The sequence below is a fragment of the Megascapheus bottae genome, chromosome 7 (assembly GCF_031878675.1).
Source record: "Megascapheus bottae isolate mThoBot1 chromosome 7, mThoBot2.hap1, whole genome shotgun sequence".
NCBI classification, from domain to species: domain Eukaryota; kingdom Metazoa; phylum Chordata; class Mammalia; order Rodentia; family Geomyidae; genus Megascapheus; species Megascapheus bottae.
In genome coordinates, this window is record NC_143515.1 from 41,859,966 (window position 1) to 41,885,546 (window position 25,581).

At 37.3% G+C, this 25,581-nt stretch overlaps 1 protein-coding gene across 2 annotated transcripts in view; it reads left to right on the forward strand.

Moving 5' to 3' along the window:
- Positions 1–25,581, forward strand: part of Usp34 (ubiquitin specific peptidase 34) — a 206,822-nt gene that overhangs the window by 154,247 nt on the left and 26,994 nt on the right. For both annotated transcript variants that reach the window (XM_090336851.1, XM_090336852.1), the window contains exons 54-67: positions 3,494–3,558; positions 3,643–3,718; positions 3,806–3,853; positions 3,973–4,038; positions 6,149–6,229; positions 7,961–8,046; positions 8,695–8,863; positions 8,955–9,029; positions 10,737–10,888; positions 14,483–14,531; positions 14,614–14,718; positions 14,847–14,891; positions 18,446–18,550; positions 20,476–20,623. In XM_090336851.1, the coding sequence (XP_090192977.1) occupies positions 3,494–3,558; positions 3,643–3,718; positions 3,806–3,853; positions 3,973–4,038; positions 6,149–6,229; positions 7,961–8,046; positions 8,695–8,863; positions 8,955–9,029; positions 10,737–10,888; positions 14,483–14,531; positions 14,614–14,718; positions 14,847–14,891; positions 18,446–18,550; positions 20,476–20,623 (1,270 nt within the window). The remainder of the gene's footprint in view (positions 1–3,493; positions 3,559–3,642; positions 3,719–3,805; positions 3,854–3,972; positions 4,039–6,148; positions 6,230–7,960; positions 8,047–8,694; positions 8,864–8,954; positions 9,030–10,736; positions 10,889–14,482; positions 14,532–14,613; positions 14,719–14,846; positions 14,892–18,445; positions 18,551–20,475; positions 20,624–25,581) is intronic.

Here is a 25,581-nt window from a genome sequence, read left to right on the forward strand (position 1 = left end):
TGTATTGATCAAATTAGACTTAGTTCACAAGTGATTTGTAGTATTTATTGTCTTTTAGATTAAGTGATAGACTTACAATGTTCTCCTGATTTGCTTCATTGTCTAGAATTTGAAACTGCATTTGAAATAAACTTGCAATGTATGTCATTAAAAAAATATCTAGGTACAAAGTGTTTAATACATGTATTCCCAGCATATAGATGAGGCTGAAGAGAAAGATAATTGTGGGCCAGGAGTTTGGTCTAGTGGTAAGATTGCTTCCCTAGCATGCACAAAGACCTGGATTTGATTCCTTGGTACCACATACATAGAAAATGCTCGAAGTGGTGTTGTAGCTCAAGTGGTAGAGTACTAGCCTTGAACATAAGCGCTCAAGGACAGTGCCCCAGCTCTAAGTTCAAACCCCAGGACCGGCCAAAAAAAAAATAAAGAGGTATTATTTGAGGTTGGACACTGTAGCTCACACCTGTAATTCTAGGTATTCAGGATCTCAGTTCAAAGCCAGCCTGTACAAGCAAGTCCTTGAGACTCTTATCTCCAAATAATCCCCCCCAAACTAGAAGTGGAACTGTTGTTCAAAGTGGTACAGTACTAGCCATGAGCAAAAAAACAGCTCAGAGGCCTGGGAGTTTGGCCTAGTGGTAGAATGCTTGCCTAGCATGCATGAAGACATGGATTCGATTCTTTTGTACCTCATACATAGAAAGGGACAGAAAGTGGTTCTGTGGCTTAAATGGTAGAGCTCTAACCTTGAGAAAGCCCAAGGACAATGTTCAAGCCCCGAGTTTCAAGCCCCAGGACTGACCACAAACAACAACAAAAAATAGTTGCTTGAGCCCCATAGTTTAAGGAAGTCAGAAAAGTCAGTTTAAGGCAAACAAGAGCAATATTTTTTTTTTCTGGTAAGTTGTGAGGTATGGACTCTGGGCCTGGGCAGTGTCCCTAAGCTATTCAGCTCAAGGCTACTGCCCTACCCTCTTGAGCCTCAGCGCCACTTCCAGTGGTCTAGTGGTTAATTGGAGATAAGTGCCCCGGCTGGCTTCCAATCATGATCCTTGGGTTTCAGCCTCCTGAGTAGCTAGGATTACAGATGTAAGCCACCACACTCAGCTTGTGTGTGTGGTCTGTGTCTGTGTGTCTTTTACTCAAGATTAGCATGCTACCAATTGAGCTACAGCACCCTTTCTGGACTTTTCTGTTCATATGGTACTAAGAAATGGAACCGTTCCACTTTACCACTAAGCCACATTGCAGTCTCCCAAAAGAACAACTTTTTAAGATTTCTCCTTTTGTGGGAAGGGTAGGGCTGTTGATCTTTTAGTGTGTGAAAAATGACATGAGTGACAGTTATATTTAGCAAGTTGAAGGAAAACTGGCCCAAGGTAAAGTTGCACAGTTAAAGAAAATATAGCTAGCAGAGTTGGGGTTTTAGCTTAATAGACTAATTCTTTCCTGGCATGTTTAAGGCCCTGAGGGTCAACCTCAGCATCACAAATAAACAAATCTGCTGGAGTAGATATGAAAATGCAGCACTGTGGTTACACTGTCCCTCTAAATACATTGTTGTGTTAATGGCCCTGTAGTCTGTAGTATTAAAATGCTACCTTTGAGCCAAAAAAAAAAAAAAAAAAAAACAATCCTCAGGACAGTGTCCAGATGCAGAGTTCACGCTCTCTGACTGAGAAAAATAAATAAAATTTGCATGGTTAAAATGTGAAAAGAACTAGAAAAAGTAAATGTTTTTAAGGTAGAACTAAAAATACTGACAATGGGAAAGACCAAGAGACTTTCCTTTTTTAGATCCAGGAACAGATAAGAGTCAAGAGTCAGGAAGTAAAGGAAATATAAATTTGGACAACAGACCTAGAACTGGGCTTATAAACTGGTAGAAAGAATTTACCTTTGGGCTCCTTTGATACAGAATGAAATGGGCAGAATGACGTCACTCTGGAAGCCAGAATATATATAGAGATATAGTCAATCCACATGCATATAAAAACAATAAGTGGTAAGTTTTAGGTATTTTTTGGTGGATTTTTTTTTTTTTTTTTTTTTTTGCCAGTCCTGGGCTTCAGCTCAGGGCCTGAGCACTGTCCTTAGGCTTTCTCAAGGCTAGAGCTCTACCACTTGAGCCTCAGCACCACTTTCAGCTTTTTTTCTATGTATATGGTACTGAGGAATCAAACCCGGGTCTTCACGCATGCAAGGCAAGCACTCTACCACTAGGCCAAACTCCCGGCCCCTGGAAGCCAGAATTTTTAAATACTCATGAATTCTGAAGCAGACTAATTATTGACTGAGTGACTGAATGTGTAATCTCCCAAATATTACCCTGCATACATAATTATAAAAGTCATTTCCACTCTAGTATTCTGGGATATGCAGGGGTAGAGGTAATTGGAAAACCTTAGCCCAGTGCCAGTGATTCATTCAAAGCCAGTCCAGGCAAAAAGTCCTTAAGATGATTTTAACCACCAGAACTTTTGAGAGATAAAGGCATATAACAATCACACCATGATGTTATTGGTCTAATATTAAAAATAGTCATTTTTATGACTTTTAGAATTTACAAAGAATTTTTTTTCTGGTTGTGGGATTTGAACTCTGAGCCTGGGTGCTATCCCTGAGCTCTTCAGCTTAAGGCTACCACCCAGCCCCGCCACTGCCCATTTTAGAGTGGTTAATTGGAAATTACAGTCTCACAAACTTTAATTCCCCAGACTGGCTTTGAACTATGATCCTCAGATCTCACCCTCCTTAGTAGCTAGGATTACAGGCATGTACCACCACACCCAGCTTACAAAGAACATATTTTGTTAAGGCTTGCCAAACAGGTTTTGTTTTTATTGCAAATCCTGGAACTTGAACTCTGGGCCTGGGCACTGTACTTGGACAATTTTTGCCCAAGGCTAGGATTTTGCTACTTGAGCCACAGCACCGCCTTCAACATTTTCTGTGCATGTGGTACCAAGGAATCGAACCCAGGACTTCATGTATGTTAGGGGAGCACTCTACCACTAGGCCTCAATCCTGACCCCAAACAGTTACTACCACTTGAACCTCAGGACCACTTCCAGCTTTTTTCTATGTATTTGGCAAGCACTCTACCACTAGGCCAAACTCCGGGCCCAAGCATACATTTTAAATGAATGTATTTTTGATTGCTTTTTGTTGGGCTTTTTATAGCATATCTTTTTATCCAGTGCAAGCATTGGTAAGCCCAGGACCTGTTGGCTCATGCCTGTCATCCTAGCTACTCAGAAGGCTTGAGATCTGAGGATTGCAGTTCAAAGACAATCTGGTCAGGAAAGTGTGAGACTTTTGTCCAGTAAACTACCAGAATACCGAAGTAGTGCTGTGGCTTATGCCTTAAGCATAAAAGCTCAGAGACAATGTCCTGTCCCAGAGTTCCAGCCCCCTGATGGATCAAAAAAAAAGTAGTAGTAAAATAAGTTGTTTTCTGATAGCTAATGTTAACATCTCTTTTCTTCAGTGGATTTGGCATGATAATATGCAGTTTCTTCAAGACAAAAACATTTTTGAACACACATATTTTGGGTAAGTTAGGTAAATTTAGTATATTTTTTACTAATATTTTAAGTTATTCTTTATGAATTTTAAATTAATCTTTTTAAATTCTAGGTTTATGTGGCAGTTGTGTAGTTGTATTCCAAGTACATTACCAGATCCTAAAGCTGTATCCCTGATGACAGCAAAGGTAATAAATAATATATGAACTTACATAACTTTGTCAGTAAAAATCCTTAATTGAATTGTATTTACTTAGCTATATCTTTTCTTACAGTTAAGCACTTCATTTGTCCTAGAGACATTTATTCATTCAAAAGAGAAGGTATGTGTTTTCTTTTGTGAATTTTTGTGTTACTGATGTGTTATTGTTTGTTTTATTTGTGTTAAATATCATTGGCTCAAAAGTCCCTGAGGCTTGACTGACTTCTTTTCCTTTTTTAGCCTACAATGCTTCAGTGGATTGAGTTATTGACTAAACAGTTTAATAATAGCCAAGCAGCTTGTGAGGTAAGCTAATTAATTCCAAAAAAAAATGGTTTAATAACTTGAGATTCTGTTTTACATTGTACTATTGTTTTTTCTTATTCTTAGTTAGGATACTGTGGCAACTTTTTAATTAGTTAATTTTTAGTTCCAGTGGGGATTGAACTCAGAGCCAAAGTGCTGTCCCTGAGGGTTTTTTTGCTCAAAGCTAGTATTTTACCAGTTGAACCACAGCTACATGTTGAGCTTTTCAGTAGTGAACTGGAGATAAGAGTTTCATGTATTTCATTGTTTAAGCTGGCTTTTGAAGTGCAGTCCTCAGATCTCAGTCTCCTGAGTAGCTATTGCAGATATGAGCTGCCAGATCCTGACTCAAACTTTTTTTTGTTTTTGTTGGTCATGAGGCTTGAACGCAGAACCTGGCCACTTTTTATGTCTGTTTTGCTCAAGGCTAGCACTTTGCACCACAGTGTCATTCCAGTTTTCTGGTGGTTAATTGTAGATACTAGTCTCCCAGTGACTTTTCAGGATGGGCTGGCTTGGAATCACGATCCTCAGATCTCAGCCTCCTGTGTTGCTAGGATTACAGGTGTAAGTAAGCCACATGTCCCTGGCTCAAACTGTTTAACCTAGGGATCTCAATGTAAGTTTTTTTTGTTTTTTGTTTTTTTTTTTTGCTTTGAATTTTTTTTTTTATCATAATTAGTGCATCACCTTTAAACTCAGCCTCCCACAAAGCCTCAAGGCATATATGCAAGCTCTTACCACATCAGAACAGGAATACCTCTGGTCCAGTTTTCTATCTGAAAGTTCAGGAGCCCTGTCTTTTTGTTTTGTTTTATTTTTTCTTTTCTTTGTTGGTCCTGGGGCTTGGACTCTGGACCCTGAGCTTTTCAGCTTCAGGCTACCACTTTACCTCAATATAAGTTGTTTGTTGGTGTTTTTTTTTTTCCCTAATATTTTGTGGTTGAATTTTTTTTTTTTTCTGGTCCATTGTCCTCCTTGAACCTATCAGGGACTGGGCTGTGAACCTGAGGTCTTTTTGTTCAAAGTTAGTGCTCTACCATTTTAAGCCACAGGATCACTTATGGTTTTCTGATACTTAATTTGATATGAGTCTCACAGGTACTTTGCTGCCTTGGCTGGCTTTGAACTGGGATCCACAGATACTAGCCTCCTGAGTATCTAGGATAGGCGGTGTGAGCCACCAGCATTGGGCAAAGAAGTTAATATTGATATATCAAATCTTTATTAATCACTTTCAAATTCTGGGAGACCTCTTTCCTCTTCACCTCCCACGCCCAGTTTATTTTATTTTATTGCCAGTCCTGGGCCTTGAACTCAGGGTCTGGGCACTGTCCTTGAGCATTCTCAAGTCTAATGCTCTATCATTTGAGCCACACCACCACTTCTGGCTTTTTCTATGTATATGGTACCAAGGAATCAAACCCAGGGCTTCATGAATGCTAAATAAGCACTCTACCACTAGGCTATCCTTCCGGCCCCCTCCATGCTATTTTGTGTCATACACTTTTCAACACATTCTAACTTCCAACTTTGACTCATAATTCCTTTAGTATGTTGTTTAACCTATACTGATAGATCTCTTAATTCACCCATGGCTATTTGAGAGATTCAGAGCCATAGTTAAGTTGTAATTTTTTTTTTAATTAATTGCTTTTGTAAAAGTGATGTACAGAGGAGTTGCCCTTCCATAAGCCAGGTAAAGAGAACATTTCTTTTTGGAAAGTATTACCCTTTCAGACTCTTCCAGGGTTATAATTTTATTTTAAGCTGAAGGAAAACTGGTTATAACTCAAACCACACAACTCACAGGAATAAAAGATTGCTCAGTATGACATTTATGAGGACAAAGTCAAAAATGATTCTTCGTTTTAAGTTCCTCAGGTTGCCATTATGTAGGTTTTATGTTGTAACATAAATGTCATCTGGAGACATATATAATGAAGCAATCCTTAGATTTTATATTTAAGATTTTGTAAAAATTAAAGAAGCAATTTGATAAAAACATAAAGTAGTTGAAACATCAAGTAGAAATATAATCCTTGTATAATTACCTTATTTTAACAAGTGTTGGTTAAATATTAAAATCCAAGCTCTTGTTTTCCTACAGTGGTTTTTAGATCGCATGGCTGATGATGACTGGTGGCCAATGCAAATCCTAATTAAGTGTCCTAATCAGATTGTGAGACAGGTAAGGAAAAGAGGTAATTGAAAAAACTTAGAAGTAGTTTTTAGCTTAATTATTCCAAATGTGTTTGTGATACTAACCTAGCCTTGAAAAAATTTTTTTTTCCTTATCTTGGGGCTTAAACTCTGGGCCTGGGTGCTGTCCTTGAGCTCTTCAGCTTAAGGCTAGCACTCTACCACTTTGAGCCACAGCACCACTTCTGGTTTTCTAGTGGTTAATTGGAGCTAAGAGTCTCATGGTCTTTTAGTGCACTGGCTAGCTTTGAACCATAATCCTCAGACCTCAGCCTTATGAGCAGCTAGTATTACAGGTATGAGCCACCAGCACCCAGCTTGAAAATAATTTAAAAAGATCTTCATTTTGCTTTATCTTTCTTTTTTGTTGTTGTTTTTTGTTTATTTTTTGATTGGTCTTGTGGCTTGAATTCTGAACTCTGTGCCCGGGTGCTGACCCTGAGCTCTTCAGTTCTTGAGCCACACCATTTCTGGTTTTCTGGTGGTTACTTGGAGATGAGTCTCTTGGATTTTTGTGCCCAGGCTGACTTTGAACAGGGATCCTCAGATCTCAGCCTCCTGAATTGCTAGGATTACAGGTGTGAGCCACTGGCCGCTGGCTACTATTACCTTTTTCAGCCTCTTTTGACATCGGCTATTACTGCAATCAAGCAATTAAAATTATGGACATTTTCTAGCTATAACTTATAAGTTATAAAATAACTTATAAGTCTCCTTTTTTCCCTCCCATCTTAATATTTTGACTGGTAGAGTGCTGTTAAGTGGCCTAGAAAATTAAATGAGGAAGGCATACTTTCTTTGACAGCATCTGTCACATGTACCAATTGCTTTCCTTTAATAATTAGAAAAAATTATACAAAGAAAATTTAAACATTAAGTGGGGCGCGGTGGTCCTAGCTACTCAGGAGGCTAAGATCTAAGGATCAATGTTCAAAGCCAGCCCTGGCACAAAAGGACCTGAGACTCATCTCCAGTTAGCCTCTAGAAAATGGGAAGTGGGGCTTGGCTCAAGGGTAGGGCTGTAGCTTTGAACTTGCCCAGGCCAAGTTTAAGCCCATGACCCACAAGAAAAAAAGGGGGGGGGGAAAGAAAGAAAAGAAACTATACATGCCTTCATAGATACTTAATGACAGAAAGTCATTTGAATTTGGTGTTTTCCTGTCCATCCGTCCGTCCATCCATCCATCCCTGTGTGTCCCTGTTTCTCCTGAGTCTTGAACTCAAGGCCTGGGCTCGATGATCTTTTTTGCTTAAGACTAATGCTGTTCCACTTCAACTTTACGATCGTTAATTCAAGATAAAAGTAGCACAGTCTTTAGAACCATAAATTTCAGACCTGTATGTAATATATTCTTACTCAATAACATTAACCCATCTCTTTCAAAATACTTTGAAATTAGTGATTAAAACATTCACCCCCAAAATGAGTCATACTTGCATTAGCAGTCAGTTCTTACTTTATCTTCTTTGTTCTTTTCAACCGCTTACAACTACAAATCTACTTAATATCTTTCTGCAAAGATTTGACTTTTTTTTTAAACTCCTAAATGTATTTTTTGTTGTTGTTTCAGAAACAGGATCCTACTTTGTATCCCAGGCTAGGCATAAAACTTAATACTCCTGTCTCTTGGCTTTTGCCAGCTAGAATTACAGAATGTACCACCAAATATGTTAATTTTTAGTCATGATTATTTAAATTATTAAATCTTTTCCTTTATAGATGTTTCAACGCTTATGTATACATGTGATTCAAAGGCTGAGACCTGTGCATGCTCATTTTTATCTGCAGCCAGGAATGGAAGATGGGTAAGAGGTCCTTTTTGAACATTTTTAACTTCTTTGACAGTACATCGACAGAATATTTTTAAGTACTTTAAAATGACGTATATATAACTTCACATCAAGAAGAGAGCTGGAGGCCAGGTGCACCAATGGCTCAGATCCGTAATCCTAGCTACTCAGGAGGTTGAGATCTAAAGATTGCAGTTTAATGCCAGCCTGGGCACTAAATTCAGTGAGACTCTTATCTCCAATAAACCACCAGAAAACCAGAATTGGCACTGTTTCGTCAAGGAGTAGAGTGGTAGTCTTGAATGGAAGAGCTTAGGGACAGCGCCATGACCACCACCCCCCCCCCAAAAAAAAAAAAAGAAAAAAGTATATTCTAATTAACTACATCTGTAAAATCCTTTCCAAATAACTTTGGTCTTTTGTTTTTACTGGTTTACTCACAATAATTAGTGTATTACTATTTATTTCAGTTATTAGAAATTGTCACCAAAAATATAGTCTGATACCTATAAAGGTACAAACTATAGATATACTGTGTCTATAGGTACAGTTTATAAATATAAATGAAAAATACATTTTGGGGTTTGGGGGGGTTTAAAATGTTTTCAGGCAATATTTGCTCTCAAATCTAGTATTTTCTCCCAGATGTGTTTTTCTTTTTAGGTCTGATGATATGGATGCGTCAGTAGAAGATATTGGTGGTCGTTCCTGTGTCACTCGATTTGTGAGAACTCTGTTATTAATTATGGAACATGGTGTAAAACCTCATAGTAAACATCTTACAGAGTATTTTGCCTTCCTTTACGAATTTGCCAAAATGGGTGAAGAAGAGGTAAGGGTTACTGTTTTCTTGTTTCTAGGATTATATACTTTTTTTGTTTTGTTTTTTAGTATTGATATCATTTTAAATTAATGTTTTTTAGAGCCAGTTTTTGCTTTCCTTGCAAGCCATATCTACAATGGTACATTTTTATATGGGAACCAAAGGACCTGAAAATGTAAGTATACTTCTGTTCACTATCAGGAATATAGAGGTCATATTTCCAATAGTTTGTCTTATGCAAAGTGATAAAATAATAAAAACCCTTAGATTCTCTTGTATCCTTTTTATTAGATCTTGCTAAGAATTTCAGTTTGGCAAATGCTCTTAATGTTATTTTAATGGATACTGCAAGCTAATCAACAAATTGAGTAATAAGTTTCACTGGGAAGACCCTATCTTAAAGCAAATAAACTTAGTCAAAGTAGCCACCACCTACTTTGTAGTCTGATACATAATTTTGCACATTTTGAGTGCTTATCTTTTTCAAACTCTTTATTGCTAAGTTTTTTAGTCTTCCAAAAATCTTAAGTGGCTGGTGAAAGCATGATAATAACTTTGGTATTGGTTATGACAGTTACATTGGATTTCAACCTCTAGTTACACTATTTTGTTGTTTTTATTCCTAAGATGAAGTACTTGAAACTTAGAGAAGTTGACTTGTTTTAGATAGCTTACAGTGAATTAGGCTTGAATCTGTGATCAGGTAATTGACTCTCTTGACTTAATACTCTCAATTATTATGCTGACATGCTCCTTAAATTATATGGAATAGTATTACTCCAATGTATATGGCTATCTCGAGAGTTTTTTTCTTTTTCTCTTGGCCTCACTTTTTGGGGGGCTGAGGAGGAATATTAGCATTGGAACTAAGGGCTAGGCAGGTAGTTGCTCTACTACTTGCGTCATGCCTCTGGCCCTTTTTGCTTTAGACTCACTTTTTACTCAAGATAGCCTGAACCTCTAATCTCCGGTTACAGTTTTTCCCATAACTGTGATAACAGGTATGTGTCACCGTATTCAGCTATTGCTTTAGAACTTTTATACAAGGCTATATCCAATCCTGAGTAGCTAGTATTATACGCAGAAACCACTATTATTTTCCTATATTTTATCTAAGATAAGATCTCTCTATATATCCTGGCCTCAAGTTAAAATCCTCCTGCTTCAGCCTCCCAAACACTATGATTATTGTGATGTGCCACTGTGGGTAGGTCTCTTCCTGTCTTAGGTCATTAGACATTTTAGAAACCAACTGAGTTGGAAAACCTACTATTTACATTATCTGGGAACTAAAAATAAGGATTTTTTTTAACTAGCATTTTTATTAAATAAAAATGTCATTTTATCATGCAGTGTTTTTATATATTGGTACTGTGGCTTGAACTCAGTCTTGAACATTTTACTCAGCTTTTTCAACTCATGGCTGATGCTCTACCACTGGAGCCACACCTCTAGTTCTCATTTTTTCATTGGTTGATTGCTTTGATAAGTGATTTGTCTGCCTGGGTTGATAATGAACTTCAATCCTCCAACCTCAGCCTCCTGAACAGATAGAATTATAACCATGAGCCACTACTGCTCAGTACATAGTTTTATTTTTTATCTTGTTTGTTGATCTCAGGGTCTTGCTTAGATTGAAAAAAAAAAAAGTTACCCAAGGGTTTTTACCTTTAGTTGAGGTAACTGGTGTTGAGAATCACTTCTGTACAATTTTACCAACTAACTCTAAAATTGTCCTGAATGTTGTTTGAGTTGGACCTTTCAATAGTGGTTTTCCTAATTCATGTATACTCTTACCACCAAAATAAGTATAAAATGAGTCAGTTGTTCTGCAGTTTATTTAACAGTAATACTGCATTAAGAGTGAATTTGTTCCACTTAGCCTCAAGTTGAAGTATTGTCAGAAGAAGAAGGAGAAGAAGAAGAAGAGGAAGAAGATATCCTCTCTCTGGCAGAAGAAAAATACAGACCAGCTGCCCTTGAAAAGATGATAGCTTTAGTTGCTCTTTTGGTTGAACAGTCTCGCTCAGAAAGGTGAAATGTTTCAACATTCAAAATGCTTAAAGTGTGTTTGGTTTTACTCTTTTTACATAATTGTTTTATTATAATTCATTTTTGTTACAAATTTTTTTCAAATAATAATACCTTATTCATCAATTCTTGTGGCTCAAGAATTTCAGTACTTTCTACTAGACTCTTATTTCTTAGTCATGATAGAAATCGTCATTGACAAAATTACAGTAAAATGTCTAGCAAAATTACATGTACATTGTACATTCATTCCTTAAACTAACAACTACTAGAGATCTGCCACGGAGTGCAGAAAGATATATAGACAGTTATTTATTGAAATAATAGTTCAAATAGCAACAGCCAAATGTGCATCAAAGGGGGATCAACGTTGGAAAAAAATCAAGGTATCTACTCTAAAGTACTCTGTAGTTTAAAAAGTAAACGAAATACGGAATTTATATGGACTACCACAGAGAAGTCTTTATAATTATACATGTGTCCTTCCCTTCCCCCTCTTTTGTTCAAAAAATAATAAGGTGGGGAAAAGTATTTGTAGCATAGTAGTTTTTAAGAGAAGGAAGTCTGAGTCTTGGTGTAAATGACTCCTTGCTGTGATGTTAACTGCTAAGGAAGCTGAGACCTGGATCATTGAGGTTTGAAGCCAGCCTGGGTAAAAATGTCCACTAGATACCATCTCCAAAATAACACACAGAAAAGTAGGGCTGGAGCTATGGCTCAAGTGGTAGTGCAGCAATCAGTCACAAGGCCCTGACTCCAAATTCTGGTATCATCACAAAAAATAAATAAAAAGGAAAAGAAAAGGAGAAGGAAGATTAAGAGAGAATGTGTACAGCTTATCTTCATTCATACATTTCCTACTTGAAAATTCATCTACTTGCTAGAGTTTTGTTGTTGTTTTTTTTTTTTTTTTTGTAATGCCAAAAGTAGTACTTGTGGAGTTTTCAGAGTCATTCTCAGACAATGTACTTATGTAGACTGGTGAAAAATTTTAAGTTGCCTACTACATATTTTCCCAGCTAAAGTCCAACAAGGCAACAGTCTGCCATCTTGTTTCACATTTCATGTTGTAATCAATTGTATTTTTCATAATGTATACCACACTTTTCAAATATTTATACTTTGTTCATGATTTCACTGTTTAAAATAGCCCCCAAACAGTATTGAAGTGCTGTCTAGTATTCCTAAATTCAAGGAAGGTTGTGATGTGCATTAGGGTGAAAATAAACGTGTTAGATTCAGGTATGAGTTGTAATGCTGTTGACCATAAGTTCAATGTTAATGCATAAACAATATATTAAATAAGGTGTCTTTAAACAGAAACACCTGTAAAGTGCGGTAATGTGTTTATTACTTGATGGAATTGTTGTGACAAAAGGCTCATAGGCACATAATTCTGTATTTCCCATAGGAATATTTGCTTTCTTTTTCCCCCCCTGTGTTTATAACACTTCTCAGGATGTAACTACCAACTAACAGTTCTCAGGATGTAACTACCAAGATTATCAAGAATTAACCATAAGTCAAAAATATCTTTTTAAAAAATGGTTTCCAGTTGAAGTGGGAGGGAAAATGAAGTGAAATGGGACAAAAATGGAAGTTTGACAAAATTATTTTGCTTTATAGATTTAACCTTGGAATCATGTAAATGTTTTGCATAATTATTAATAAATATATTTTTTAAATTCCTAAAAATCACAAGTATAATGAAATAACTGAACCTTAGTCTATATTACGTAGGTGATAACAGCTACTGGAGAGGAATTAAAGTGTTTTTAGAACATATTAACTGTGAATGTATGGGAAAGACATAAATTTGTCCTAATATGTTTTAGCAATCATATTGTTACTAATAGAATTACTGTTCTGAAACTATTCTGTGCCAGGGTTTGGGGCAGGAAATGAATGAGAATCTGAATTTTTTTTTTATTTTGGAAAGCACAAAGGCTATCTAAAACTATTGAGGTCATGTTAAAAGAACTCAACAGCTTACTTAAGGAGTTTCTGCTGGTCATAGATTGGACAACTTGCACACCACAAGTAAGAATAACTACAGTGAAATGTGAAACACATCGAGATGATATTAATAAGCTCTAAGCGATACCTAAAAGAAAATTTGAAAACTATGTTGTCAACTTTTGGAGTACATTGGAAAATCGAATCTTTATTTTGAGAACTGATAATGAAATGAGTGAAGGATTTATTTATTCTACCTGGAAGAACTTAAAGGTCATGGCAACCAAGTGATGGATGAAGGAAAGTTTGTCATCATAAAGATATTTGAGTTAATAAATGAGAAAGAATTGTTGGAATTAGAGTATAGCTATTCTGTGAGCTTGAATTATAACCATTGGTGGAAAAATGTTACACAAAACATTAACCCCTCATTGTGTACCTGCTGATGAAAATCCACACTTACCACCTACAAATTGTACTTGACTAAAATGTCAAACCTAGTTGTGTGCCAGTAGCTCACACCTGTTATCCTGGCTACTCACAAGGCTGAGGTCTGAGGATTATGATTTGAAGCCAACTGGGATAGAAAAGTCTGTGAGATGTGAAACTCTTAGTTCCATTAACTATCAAAAAGCTGAAAGAGGAGCTGTGACTCAAGTGGTACAGGGTTAGCCTTGAGCAAAAAATCTCAGGGATGGCACTCAAGTCACTGAGTTCAAACCCCAGGACTGGCACATAAAAACAACAATCAAACCTAGATCTGATCGATTCTCTAGGTCTCCATAGTAGTTTATAGGAAATACAGAACAGAGGAACATGTAAAAACAACATCACCCGCATACAATTAGCAAAACATCAGTCTGGAAAAACTACAGAATAAGCAACCTACTTCTTCAGCAAATTTCAAGATAAATATCAGAAGGGAAACCAATAGATTATTAAGAGATATTTAAAACTAGAAACTATTCACAACAAAAGACTGTTCAGGTCTGGAATGAGACAAATGATAAACATTTTTTAGAAGCATGAAACGTATACACTGTATTTTGTAAGACAATAAGAAATTGTTAATTTAGGCACTGGTTGTTTTAACTTTACCTGAGATATGTAATGAGATCTATGGTTAAATGATAAATATCTGGATTGTGCCTCAGCATAGTACATATTGAGTGGCTGGTGGTAAAACTGACCATCTTTGGTTTGGATAAATTAGAAGTTGAATAATGGTATACTTACATTACTCTGTCTGAATTTTTCTATAATAAGTTAAATAGATAATAACTTAAAACTGGAGGGTAAAACTGATATTTCTTGAAAGCCCATTTGGTTTTAAATATTGACATGTTAAAAAACAACAAAAAGAACTTTATAAATACAATTAAACCCACCCTAGTATTTTGAATATATTAAAATTGTTGAGTTAATTAAATAGAAATAAAGTTGATTTGACATCACTCACAAATCATAGAATCTTGGGAAAATGCTTAAGAGATACTTAGCAAGCAAATATAGGTATTAAACGCTTTACCAAAAAGAAATTGTATAGTTATAGAATAGGCAGTTTTCATGCATGCCATGATGTAAATAGCTATAAAGTAGTACACATGGAAAAGATTTATTTCCACTAATATTTTCTTTTAGGCATTTGACATTATCACAGACTGACATGGCATCATTAACAGGAGGAAAGGTAATACCTTCTCTGATACTAAACAATTTGATCTTCATAAAAATGATACAGTTTTTAAATGAACTACTTTTGCTTTTGACAGGGATTTCCCTTCTTATTTCAACATATTCGTGATGGCATCAATATAAGACAAACTTGTAATCTAATTTTCAGCCTGTGTCGGTATAATAATCGACTTGCCGAACATGTAAGTGCTAAGAAAGATTTGGTAATTAACCTATTTTCATTGATTTTTTGAACGGGGTGGGAGTATGGCTCCAACTGTGGAAAGTCTACCTCAAAATAAAAAATTACATTGTCCTTTTTCTTTCTTAGATTGTATCTATGCTTTTCACATCAATAGCAAAGTTGACTCCTGAGGTATGTGAACATTGGTTAATAATATTTTTCAAACTACTATCAGCCATGACAGTGCTTTCAAGTGAGCCCTTCTGATTCTTCAGGTTTTTCCCATCACACTGCAACTCAGCTGTTTTAAGTGTATAATATGAATCAACTGCATTACTTTCGGGCACTGCTAGCTTATGTCTATACTCCCAGTTACTCAAGAGCCTGAGATCTGACCCAGGCAGCAAAGTCCATGAGACTCATTTCCAGTAAGTGTCTCAGAAAAAGCAACAAATGACACTGTGGCTCAATTGAAAGAGCACTGGCCTTAAGCACAAAGAGGCTCAGACACTGCCCAGGCTGTGAGTTCAAACTCCAGGACTGGGGGGTGGGGGGAATAACCAAATTGCCTTAACTTTAAATGTTTACTAAAAAATGCAGTTTTGGGGGCTGGGAGTTTGGCCTAGTGGTAGCGTGCTTGCCTAACATGCACAAAGGCCCAGGTTCAATTCCTCGGTACCACATACATAGCAAAAGCCAGAAGTGGTGCTGAGCCTCAAGTGGTAGAGCTCTAGCCTTGAGAAAGTCCAGGGACAGCACTCAGCCCCTGAGCTCAAGCCCAGGACTGGCCAAAAAAAAAAAAAAAAAAATGCAGTTTTGGGCTGGGAGTTTGGCCTAGCGGTAAAGTGCTTGCCTAGCATGCACTAAGATCCGGGTTCAATTCCTCGGAACCACCTACATTTCTATGTAGCTGGAAGTGGTGCTGTGACTCAAGTGGTAGAGTGCTAGCTTTGAGGAAGAAGCCCAAGGACAGTGCATAGGCCCTGAGTTCAGGCTTCAGGACTGGCAATAATAATATAAAATGCAAATTTCCCAACCAAATATAAATGTATATTCAGTATATTAGGGTAGTATAATTTTTGAAATTGTTCAGTTTAAATCCTGTATGCTAACTATGTTCAAGGAAAAAGAGCTCTGTACATGTGGAAAACATATCTATCGAGGATTATGGGCAGGAGCACACAGCTAATATGAGTGTTTGTTTTTCCCAGTCCTGGGGCTTGAACTTGGGGCCTGAGCACTGCCCATGGGGGTTTCTCAAGGTTAGAGCTCTACCATTTGAGCCATAGCACAACTTCTGTCTTTTTCTATGTATGTAGTACTGGGGGAATCGAACCCAGAGTGTGTTTATAAAATAAATAGAAGCACTTTTAACAATTCATAGTGAACATTGCCAGAAGATGCTACAGAAAACTTTTGATTTAGGTTTCATTAGAACTTTGCTTAAAAAAAAAATTTTTTTTATTTGAAGCCAAGTGCTGGTGGATCACTCCTGTAATCCTAGCTACTTAGGAGGCTGAGATCTGAAGATCAAGGTTCAAAGCCAGCCAGCACAAAAGAACTCTTATCTCCAATTAACCTCTAGAAAATGAGAAGTGGGGGAGTTGGCCTAGTGATAGAGTGCTTGCCTAGAATGCAGGACTCAAGTGGTAGAGCTCTATCTAGCTTTGAGAAAGTCCAAGGACAGTGTTCAAGCCCTGAGCTAAAGCCTGGGATTGGCCCAAAAAAAAAAAGTCTCAAGGTTAGGGCAGTAGCCTTGAGCTGAAGAACTCCTGAGCTCTTCAGCATTCTGGCCGAGTTCAAGCCCCATGGCCCACCAAAAAAAAAATTGATTTGATATGTGGGGAAACGTTAATAAAAGGACAAAAATTTTCAATTGGAATGTACAATATAGCTTCTGTAATAATGTACTGTGTATTTGATAATTGTTAAAAAGAGATTTTTTTAGAGGGTGGGGAAGTTGGTCATGGAGCTTGAATTTTGGGCCTGGGTGCTATCCCTGAGCTCTTCAGCTCAAGGCTACCACCCTACCCCTTGAACCACAACACCACTCTGGTTAACTAGTAGTTAACTGGAGATAAGAGTCTCACAGTCTTTAGTGCCTGGGCTGGCTTTGAACCTTGATCCTCAGATCTCATCTTCCTATATAGCTAGGATTACAGATGTGAGCCACTGTGCCCAGCTTGCTAAAATAGATTTTAAACCAGATATTAGTGTCTGATGACTATAGTCCTAGCTGCTCCGGAAGCAGAGGTCTTAGAGGTAACTAAAAAAAGACCTGGGGACATGGCTGGAGTAAGCCTTATTAAGGCTTTGACTTCAAGTCGTGGCATAAGCAAAAACATAAAAGAAAACTAGTATTTTCATCTTAAAAACGTTAAATATGCTCGGCATGATGGCTTATGCCTGTAATCCTAGCTACTCAGGAGCCTGAGATCTGAGGTCGAGATTCAAAGTCAGCCTGGGCATTAAGGACCTGAGACTCTTATCTCCAGTTAACTTCTAGAAAATGGGACATGGGGTAGAGTGGTAGTCTTGAGCTGAAGAGCTCAGGGACAGCACCCAGGTCAAATTCAAGCCCCTTAACCCACAAAACAATAACAAACAAAAAAAAAAGTCAAATATATGATTTAATGAATTCCATTTAACTGAATTTTGCCATTGTTCATTGTATGTTTCAGAACATAGTGATATACCTCATAAATATATGAGTATTTGTACATTAAAAAATAAAATTTTAGCCATGAGCCAGTAGCACATCCTTGTAATCCTAGGAACTCCAGAAGTTGAGCTCAAAGATTGAGGTTCAAAGCCCCAACAGAAAAATCCCATGAAAGTCTTATCTCCAGTAAGCCACTCAAAAAGATGGAAGTGGGGCCAGGAGTTTGGCCTAGTGGTAGCGTGCTTGCCTAGCATGCACGAAGACCCGGGTTCAATTCCTCGGCACCACATACATGGAAAAGAAAAGCTGGAAGTGGTCCTGAGGCTCAAGGGTAGGGCTAGAGCTCTAGCTTTGAGAGAAGTCCAAGGACAGCGCTTAGGCCCTGAGTTCAAGCCCTATAACCAGCACACACACACAAAAAAGCTGGAGGTGGCACCATGACTCAAGTGGTAGAGTACTAGCCTTAAACACAAAGAGGCTCACGGACAGCACCTAGGTCCTGAATTCAAGCTCCAGGACTAGCAAAAAATAGTTACTTTTTCCCAATTATATGTGACATTCCCCAAAATTTATTAGGTGTAGCTTCCCTGCAGTTGATTTTTTTTTTATTTGCATGAACTAGTTGTACAAGTTAACTTTGTATCTCCTAGCTTATTCTACTGTAGTTCTATAGGCATCAAAGTTCATATGTATGAGTACTAATAGGTATTTGCATTAGTGCTGACATCTCCCATCCTTGCAGAAAATTTATGATGTATAGAAGTAGTTCTTTTCTGCTGAAAGACATTGGTTCAATTTGATGAAAAAAACAATGCTTAGCTGGGAACCAGTGCCTCAAACCTAATCCTAGCTACTCAGGAGGCTGAGCTCTGAGGATTGCGGTTCAAATCCAGCCCAGTCATTAAAGTCCATGAGGCTCTTATTTCCAATTAATCACTAGAAAAGAAGTGGCACTGTGGCTCAAGTGGTAGAGCGATAGAATGAGCTGAAGAGCTCAGAGACATCGCCCAGGCCCCAGAATTTAACCCCCATTATCCACAAAAATAAATAAATAACAATAATAAAACCAATGATTGTCTTACAGGCAGCCAATCCTTTCTTTAAATTGTTAACTATGCTAATGGAATTTGCTGGTGGTCCTCCAGGCATGCCCCCCTTTGCATCTTACATTCTACAGAGGATATGGGAGGTAAGTCTTATAGCACTGTGTTTGTGTAATTTACTCTTTCAAACTTTTTATTTAAAAAACAAAAAACTACCAGTTCTCCTTATTTAGGTATCTAAAATAGTTTCAGTAAGTTACAGACCAGAGAGCTTTTAGTCGGATTTAGGGAGAAGAGAGTAGTATGCTGGCTTCTCTGCTTGCTCTGCTCTGCTCTGCTCTGCTAGTCTCTGCTATTTTCTGCTATTCTCTTCTCCCTCCTCCCCTTTCATTTTCATTTTTATTTTTGCAAGTCCTGTGGCATGAGCTCAGCCTTGGCACTGTCCTTGAGTTTTGTCAAGGCCTAGTAATCTTCTCTTGAGACACAGTACTACTTCTGGCCTTTTCTGTGTATGTAGTACTGAGGAGTTGAACCCAGGGCTTTGTGCATGCTAAGCAAGCACTCTACCACGAGGCAACACTCCCAGCCTTTTTCATTTTTTAAACATAATTTTTATTATTTCTAAATAGTTATAGAAGGGTGTGTGTGTGTGTGTCATGGGGCTTGAACTCTGTCCCTGAGCTCTTCAGCCCAAGGTTAACCACCCTGCCCTTGAGCCAAGCCCCACTTAGGTTTTCTAGAGGTTAATTGGAGATAAGAGTCTCAGGTCCTTTTGTGTGTCCTGGCTGGCTTTGAACCTTGATTCTCAGATCTCATCCTCCTGAGTAGCTAGAATTACAGGTGTGAGCCACTGTACACTGGCTTAGGAGTTTTAATTCAACATATCATTATAAGTATAGTGCATCTTAATTTCCCCTTCTCTCCCAACCTTATTTATCCCTTCAGGTTACCTGTGTCAGTTTTCACATATGTACACTGAGTACCACCATTCACATACCTTTTCTCTGCATTTTTCTGCTCTCCATTCCTTTGACCTCCCCCTCGCTTAGGTAGTCTTTCTGATGTTTAACAATATTTTTTTTTTCCTGTGGAGTCAACTATTTTCTTTCTTTAGAGTCAACAGCTCTAACCAATGGGAAAATACCATTCTCTATCCTCAAAAACAATGTTATAAATCAACTAAAAAACTAGAACTACAAATTGCTTTCAACATTTGACAGAAATGATAATCGAAGCATCAGTCACTTCTAGAAATTTTCCTTAGTGACTTTTAGAAAAGCCCTGGGAGTCAGCATTCTTTTTTCCAAGGCCAAATGGAAAGCATTTTAGGATTTGTAGGCCCTATAGTCCCTCTTGTAATGATTTAGATGTTAGGCTAAAAATAACAGCAGCCATGTATAAGAAGTTTAAATGAGTGGATGAATGAGCATGGCTATTGTCCCACAAAACGACAAAATAGGTAGCCACAGTATTTCATCTGCTGGCCACGTTTGCCAAGTTTCTATAATTCCCTTTTCCCATGCAATCAGTTTTATGACCAGTGCAGTGAATAACTTTATATTCTTATGTAAAGTAATTGGTTGAACATAGAATTAAAAAAAGGTAAAATATATTAGAGAAGTAAGAGCAAGCATTAAGTGATTGAGCAATTGTATTACAAGCTCAAACCTCTGAATTCAATCCTTAATACTGCTTAAACAAAATAATAAAATTAGAAAGTGAAGTTCTTTGTTGTGTATATAGTGTTAGAGATCACACCCAGAGCCTTGCATATCCTAACAAGTATTCTACTGATATATATGGCAAGACAAATAACATTTAAATTATAAACTCAATACCTAAAAGCTACTGCATTCTCTTATTATAGTCTTCGTTTATTTTAAATTTTGTAATAAAGTTAATTTTTCTAAATATGTCTTGTTGATAAAAGCTTAACATTAGGAATAAAACTTAAATGATCTAATTTTTAGAAATTATTTTAAAGTATTTAGTGGTATATATGGAAGAATGTAAAGTAATTGTTCATCAATTGACCTTATGTTTTATTCTGTTCTTGTCATTTTATTTGTAGGTGATTGAATACAATCCTTCTCAGTGTCTGGATTGGTTGGCAGTACAGACACCCCGAAATAAATTGGCACACAGCTGGGTCCTACAGAATATGGAAAACTGGGTTGAACGGTTTCTTTTGGCTCACAATTATCCTAGAGTCAGGACTTGTAAGTCAAATGTTGAGAATTTAGCAAATGATTTATTGATATTCTAACTAGTATTTTCTGTTTTCTCCTTTTTAAATGAAGTTATGGGATAGCCATTGTATAATGCAAAGCTCAAGACCAAAGTTTACTAATATTTGGAAACTTGTGATAGAGTTTTTGCAGGCTGTGATCTGAGGATCACAGTAGAAAGCTAGCCCAGACAGGAAAGTCCGTAAGATACTATCTCCAGTTAAATATCAAGAATCCAGAAATGGAGAATGGGAGACTGCTATACTTGAGCAAAAAGGCTCAAGGACAGTGCCTAGACTCTTTTGTCAGTTCCCAGGATTGGCATTCAAGTATTGGGGGGAAAGAGAGGCCCAATAACATATAATCATTGAGTGCTGGTGGCTCATGCCTATAATCTTACTCTAGAGGCTGATATTGGAAATTACAGGTCAAAGTCTGCCTAGACAGTAAAGTGGTACAGTGTTAGCCTTGAGCACAAAAGCAAAGGACAGCACCTAAACCCTGAGGTCGAACCCCATGACCAACATAAAAAAAAAAAACCACTGTTGAGGAGTCTTAAAATAGTAATTAATACAGAAAATAGTGACTGGAATTACAAGAATTAGATAAAACAAATATGTACAAGTCAAAAGACAATAAACAGAGACCTTAGAGGAAAGATGGACAAATATCAATAAATTTTTCACAGCAGGAAATTTATTGTAAATAAACATAAAATATAGTATATTACTTTTGAGAGTCCAAAGAAAATGAAAGTCAAAGTACTTAATTCTCACACTTATAATCCTAGCTGCTTGGGAAACTAAGCTTGAGCATGGCTTGAGACCAGTTTGAGAGAAAAGTTTATAAGATCCACTTCTAAGTGGAAAAATAGATGCATTTGGTACATTCCTGGTACACTACCTGTGATGAGAAGCGGCTCAAGTGGTAGAGTGCTATCTTTGAGAAAGCCCAAGGAAAGGCCCTGAGTTCAAACCCCAGGACTGGCAAAAAAATTTTTTTAAAAAATAAATAAGTTGCTGCCCAGTGCTGTTGTTTCACATCTGTAATCCTAGCTACTCCAGAGGCTATGATCTCTGAGAATCATGGTTTAAAACCAGCCTGTGCAGAAAATGTCAGTGAGATTCTTTATCTCCACTAAACTATCAAAAAAGCCAGAAGTGGAACTGTGGCTAAGGTGCAAAAGAAGCTCTGTGCCCAGGCCCTTGAATTCAAACCTCAGGATTGGCATGCATGCATGCATGCATGCATACATACATACATACATACATACATACATACATACATACATACTGGCAAAAGAGCAAGACAGGAGGTTTGGCTATGCAGTTAAAGTGCACCTTCCTGGTGGGCGAAGGGAAAGGGGTACAAAAATATGAGAAAAGGGGTATCAAGGTTCGAGAAGTAATGTACCCATTATCTGACAAATGTAACTGTAACCCCCATACATTATCCCGCCAATAAAATACAATTTAAAAAAAAAAAAAAAGTGCCTGCCTGGCAAATGTAAAGCTCTGAGCTCTGACAGTTTTGGAAAAACAAATTTGTTTCCTAGCTGTCTGCCTAAAATCAGTGAAAAACACATCAAGTACTCCCCAGATGTTTCTAAACACCATTCTCCAATTTAAAAAAAAAAATACAGCTCCATAGAGAAAGGACTGATTTTAGAGCTGGGGCAGGTAATATATAAGATGAGCTCGAGCCATAAAGGGAAGAAAAATATTAAAATGTCAGAATGATATGATAGGGATATTTCAAAGGGACATAGAATTAACCTGAAAGCTTCTATTTGCTTAACATGGAACAATTTGAGAAACATGATACTTCATTATAATCAGAAATGCAAAATAAACATCTGTAAGTCCATACTGACAAAAATGTACATGAGAATAATTCCCAATAATTTAAATACATCCTCAGAGTGCTAGCCTTGAGCAAAAGAAGCTCAACAACAATGTCCAGGCCCTTGAGTTCAAGGGCACAAAAATAAACTGGCAAAAGAGCAAAATGGGCCAGGAGCAAAGTGTTCAAGGACAGTAATGTCCAAGCCCTGAGATCAGGCCCTACACACAACTTGGCAAAAAAAAAAGCAAGACAGAAGGTATGGCTCATTCTGTGAGTCTGAGGTACCTCCAAAGAGTAGAGCATGAGGATATGTGGGAAGTAATAACAATTCAATTTGACAACTAATTTAGGCCAGTCATTAAGGTTGAAGTCACTAAGTCAAGTATTAATGTTTACCCATGACATGATATATAATACAAAGGATACTTCACCAATTGAGAACTTTAGTTAATATTAAAGTGCCACAATTGTTCCTCTATTCTAACATTTACAGTATAGTAAAAAGTAAATGGTAAGGGCCGAAAGTTTGGCCTAGTAGTAGAGTGCTTGCCCTAGCATTCACAAAACCCTGGGTTTGATTCCTCAGTACCACATACAAAGAAAAAGCCAGAGGTGTCGTCGTGGCTCAAGTGGCACAGCACTGACTTGAGCAAAAAGTGTCCAAGAACAGTGCCCATGCCCCGAGTCCAAGCCCCAGGACTGGTAAAAAATAAAAAATGTTAAAAGAGAGGGAACTAGCCAGGCTCGGTGGCTCACGCCTACAATCCTAGCTATTCAAGAGGCTGAGGTCTGCAGATCACGGTTCAAAGCCAGCTAATGCACTAACGACCATGAAACTCTTACCTCCATTTAACCACTAGAAAACTGAAAATGGGACTGTGGCTACCAGGGGTAGGGTGGTAGTCTTGGGACAGGGCCCAGCCCCACACCCAACCAAAAAAAAAAATGAAGGAACTGTCTGGGTATCTATAATTTTAGCTACTTGTGATGCTGAGTTTGAAGGATGACTGTTTAGAGCCAGTGTGGACAAAGAAGTCCATGAGACTATCTTTTAATTAACTAGCAAAATGCTGGAGTGTAGGCGTGCCTAAAATGGTGGTAGAGTGACAGATGAGAGTGAGAAAGCTGTTGAGAGTGAAAGGCCTTGAGTTTAAATCCTAGTGCTGGCACACAAAAAAAATGAAAGGATCTGGGTAAGGGGTTGATGGGAATTATCTGTTAGACAATTAAGCACAGATATATTCTGAAGTAAAATGCTTGACAGATAGATCTTTCAGTGGAGTGCATAGTAGATATAGGCAGTTTGCTGATGCTTTTTTTTCTATCAGTTAAATAATCCTGCAGTAATAGAATAAATACAATATGTAAAAAGTCTGTTAATTGACATTTATGTCTTGACTCCTGAGCACAAAACAATGGAAAAAAGAGCCTATGGTGAGTTGGGCCCAGTGGTAGGTAGAGATTAGGGTAATCACCATTGGAATCCAGCCCAAGCATAAAAGTTCAGGAGATTTCATTCCATCACATGGTTGGTTGCATTAGTGTGTACTTTTTATCACCAGAGACATAAACAAGCACAGATAGAACTATTTTCCAGGCTAGCTCATAAAGGTAGTATACAGTCTCAATTATGTCTGAGCTAGCCTGGAAAACAGGCTATCACAGGTATCTTAAAGTATTTGAATACTTGGCATGTAGCAATGGAAATAGATTGGTTCTAAGTTGCACAGTATGAAGTAAGACCCAGAGCCTCTTACATTATAGGAAGACATTTATATTAAGATGGCCTACTCTTCGAAATAACTCTTGTTTTCAAAGATAAATATAAATTTATAAGTTGGTTTTTCTTCTAGCAAAAATTTGAAAGCAAGCTTCTTTTCTAGAGATGAAAAGGTAGTTATATGCAACATAGAACAAAGAAGAATATAATTATACAAATTACATGGTAGGCCTACCAGTTGAGTAGAAGTTTAATTTCCTCCTTTATTGTGTTTTATTTGGTTTTGGAGGGAGCTATAGATTGAACCTGGGGCCTACCAATATTTTTCTTTAAAAAAAATTTTTTTTTGATCCAAGATGGGGACTTGAACGTGATACCTGACACTTTTGCTCATTAGCTAGCACTCTACCGAGTCTCGCCTCCAATCCCAATGAAATGTTGAAGAAAAGTACAATAAACTGAATACCTTTTGAAATCACAGATCACAGAAGTGGCTTAACATGTTAAAGCCCTAACCGTGAGCTGAAGAGCTTAAGAACAGTGCCCAGGTCCAGAGTTCAAGTCCCACCACCAACTGAAAAAAGAAAAAGAAAAGAAATCACAGATCACTCTGTTCAGTTGTGCTTTTATGCAAAAACTATTCAGTATGATAAACTGTATGCTTTCTTGTTATATTTGAGCATGTACCAAAATGAATCTAAAATTTGTGGGCTAACTAGAATAGCATGTAGATAAAGAACTAGTTAGAAAATGTAGTATTATGCACAAAGCATCATTTTCAATAATTTTTTAAAAAATTACTATACTTTTAAAAATCCAAACTTTTATCTGCTGTGATAATGTAGTAGAAGTTACCAAATTAAGAGCTATCTAGGACAGTGTGTGGCTTAGGTAGTTCTTAGCAAAGGCCCTGAGTTTGAAATCCAGTACTGCTATCTCCCCACCAAAGAAATAAGGAAGTAGTGTGTGTGTGTGTGTCTGTGTCTGTGTCTGTGTCTGTGTCTGTGTCTGTGTCTGTCTGTCTGTCTGTCTGTCTCCTGAAGTTACAGTCTCAGAAAGGTTTAGTTGCAGATGTTAATTGAGCTCATTTGCACCCTGGTTTTACTGTTTCATTGTATCATCTTAGGTGATCTTTCCATTGTTAGTCTGAGTGAAAGTAGAGATAATGAAAGTGGTGAGTTTACTCCACATAGTTATGTCAAAATATTACATTTTGAATTGTTAGCAATTTCCTATTTTAAAACTTACTATTTTTTTCCTATTATTGTCTTCATCATCATTTCTAAAGGTCTAGCCTTTATTTCTCTTACCTATATAATCTTTGTAGTAGCTTATCCAAGGTTTGGATTCTCCACTGTAACATTACCTATCTCCAGAATGATTG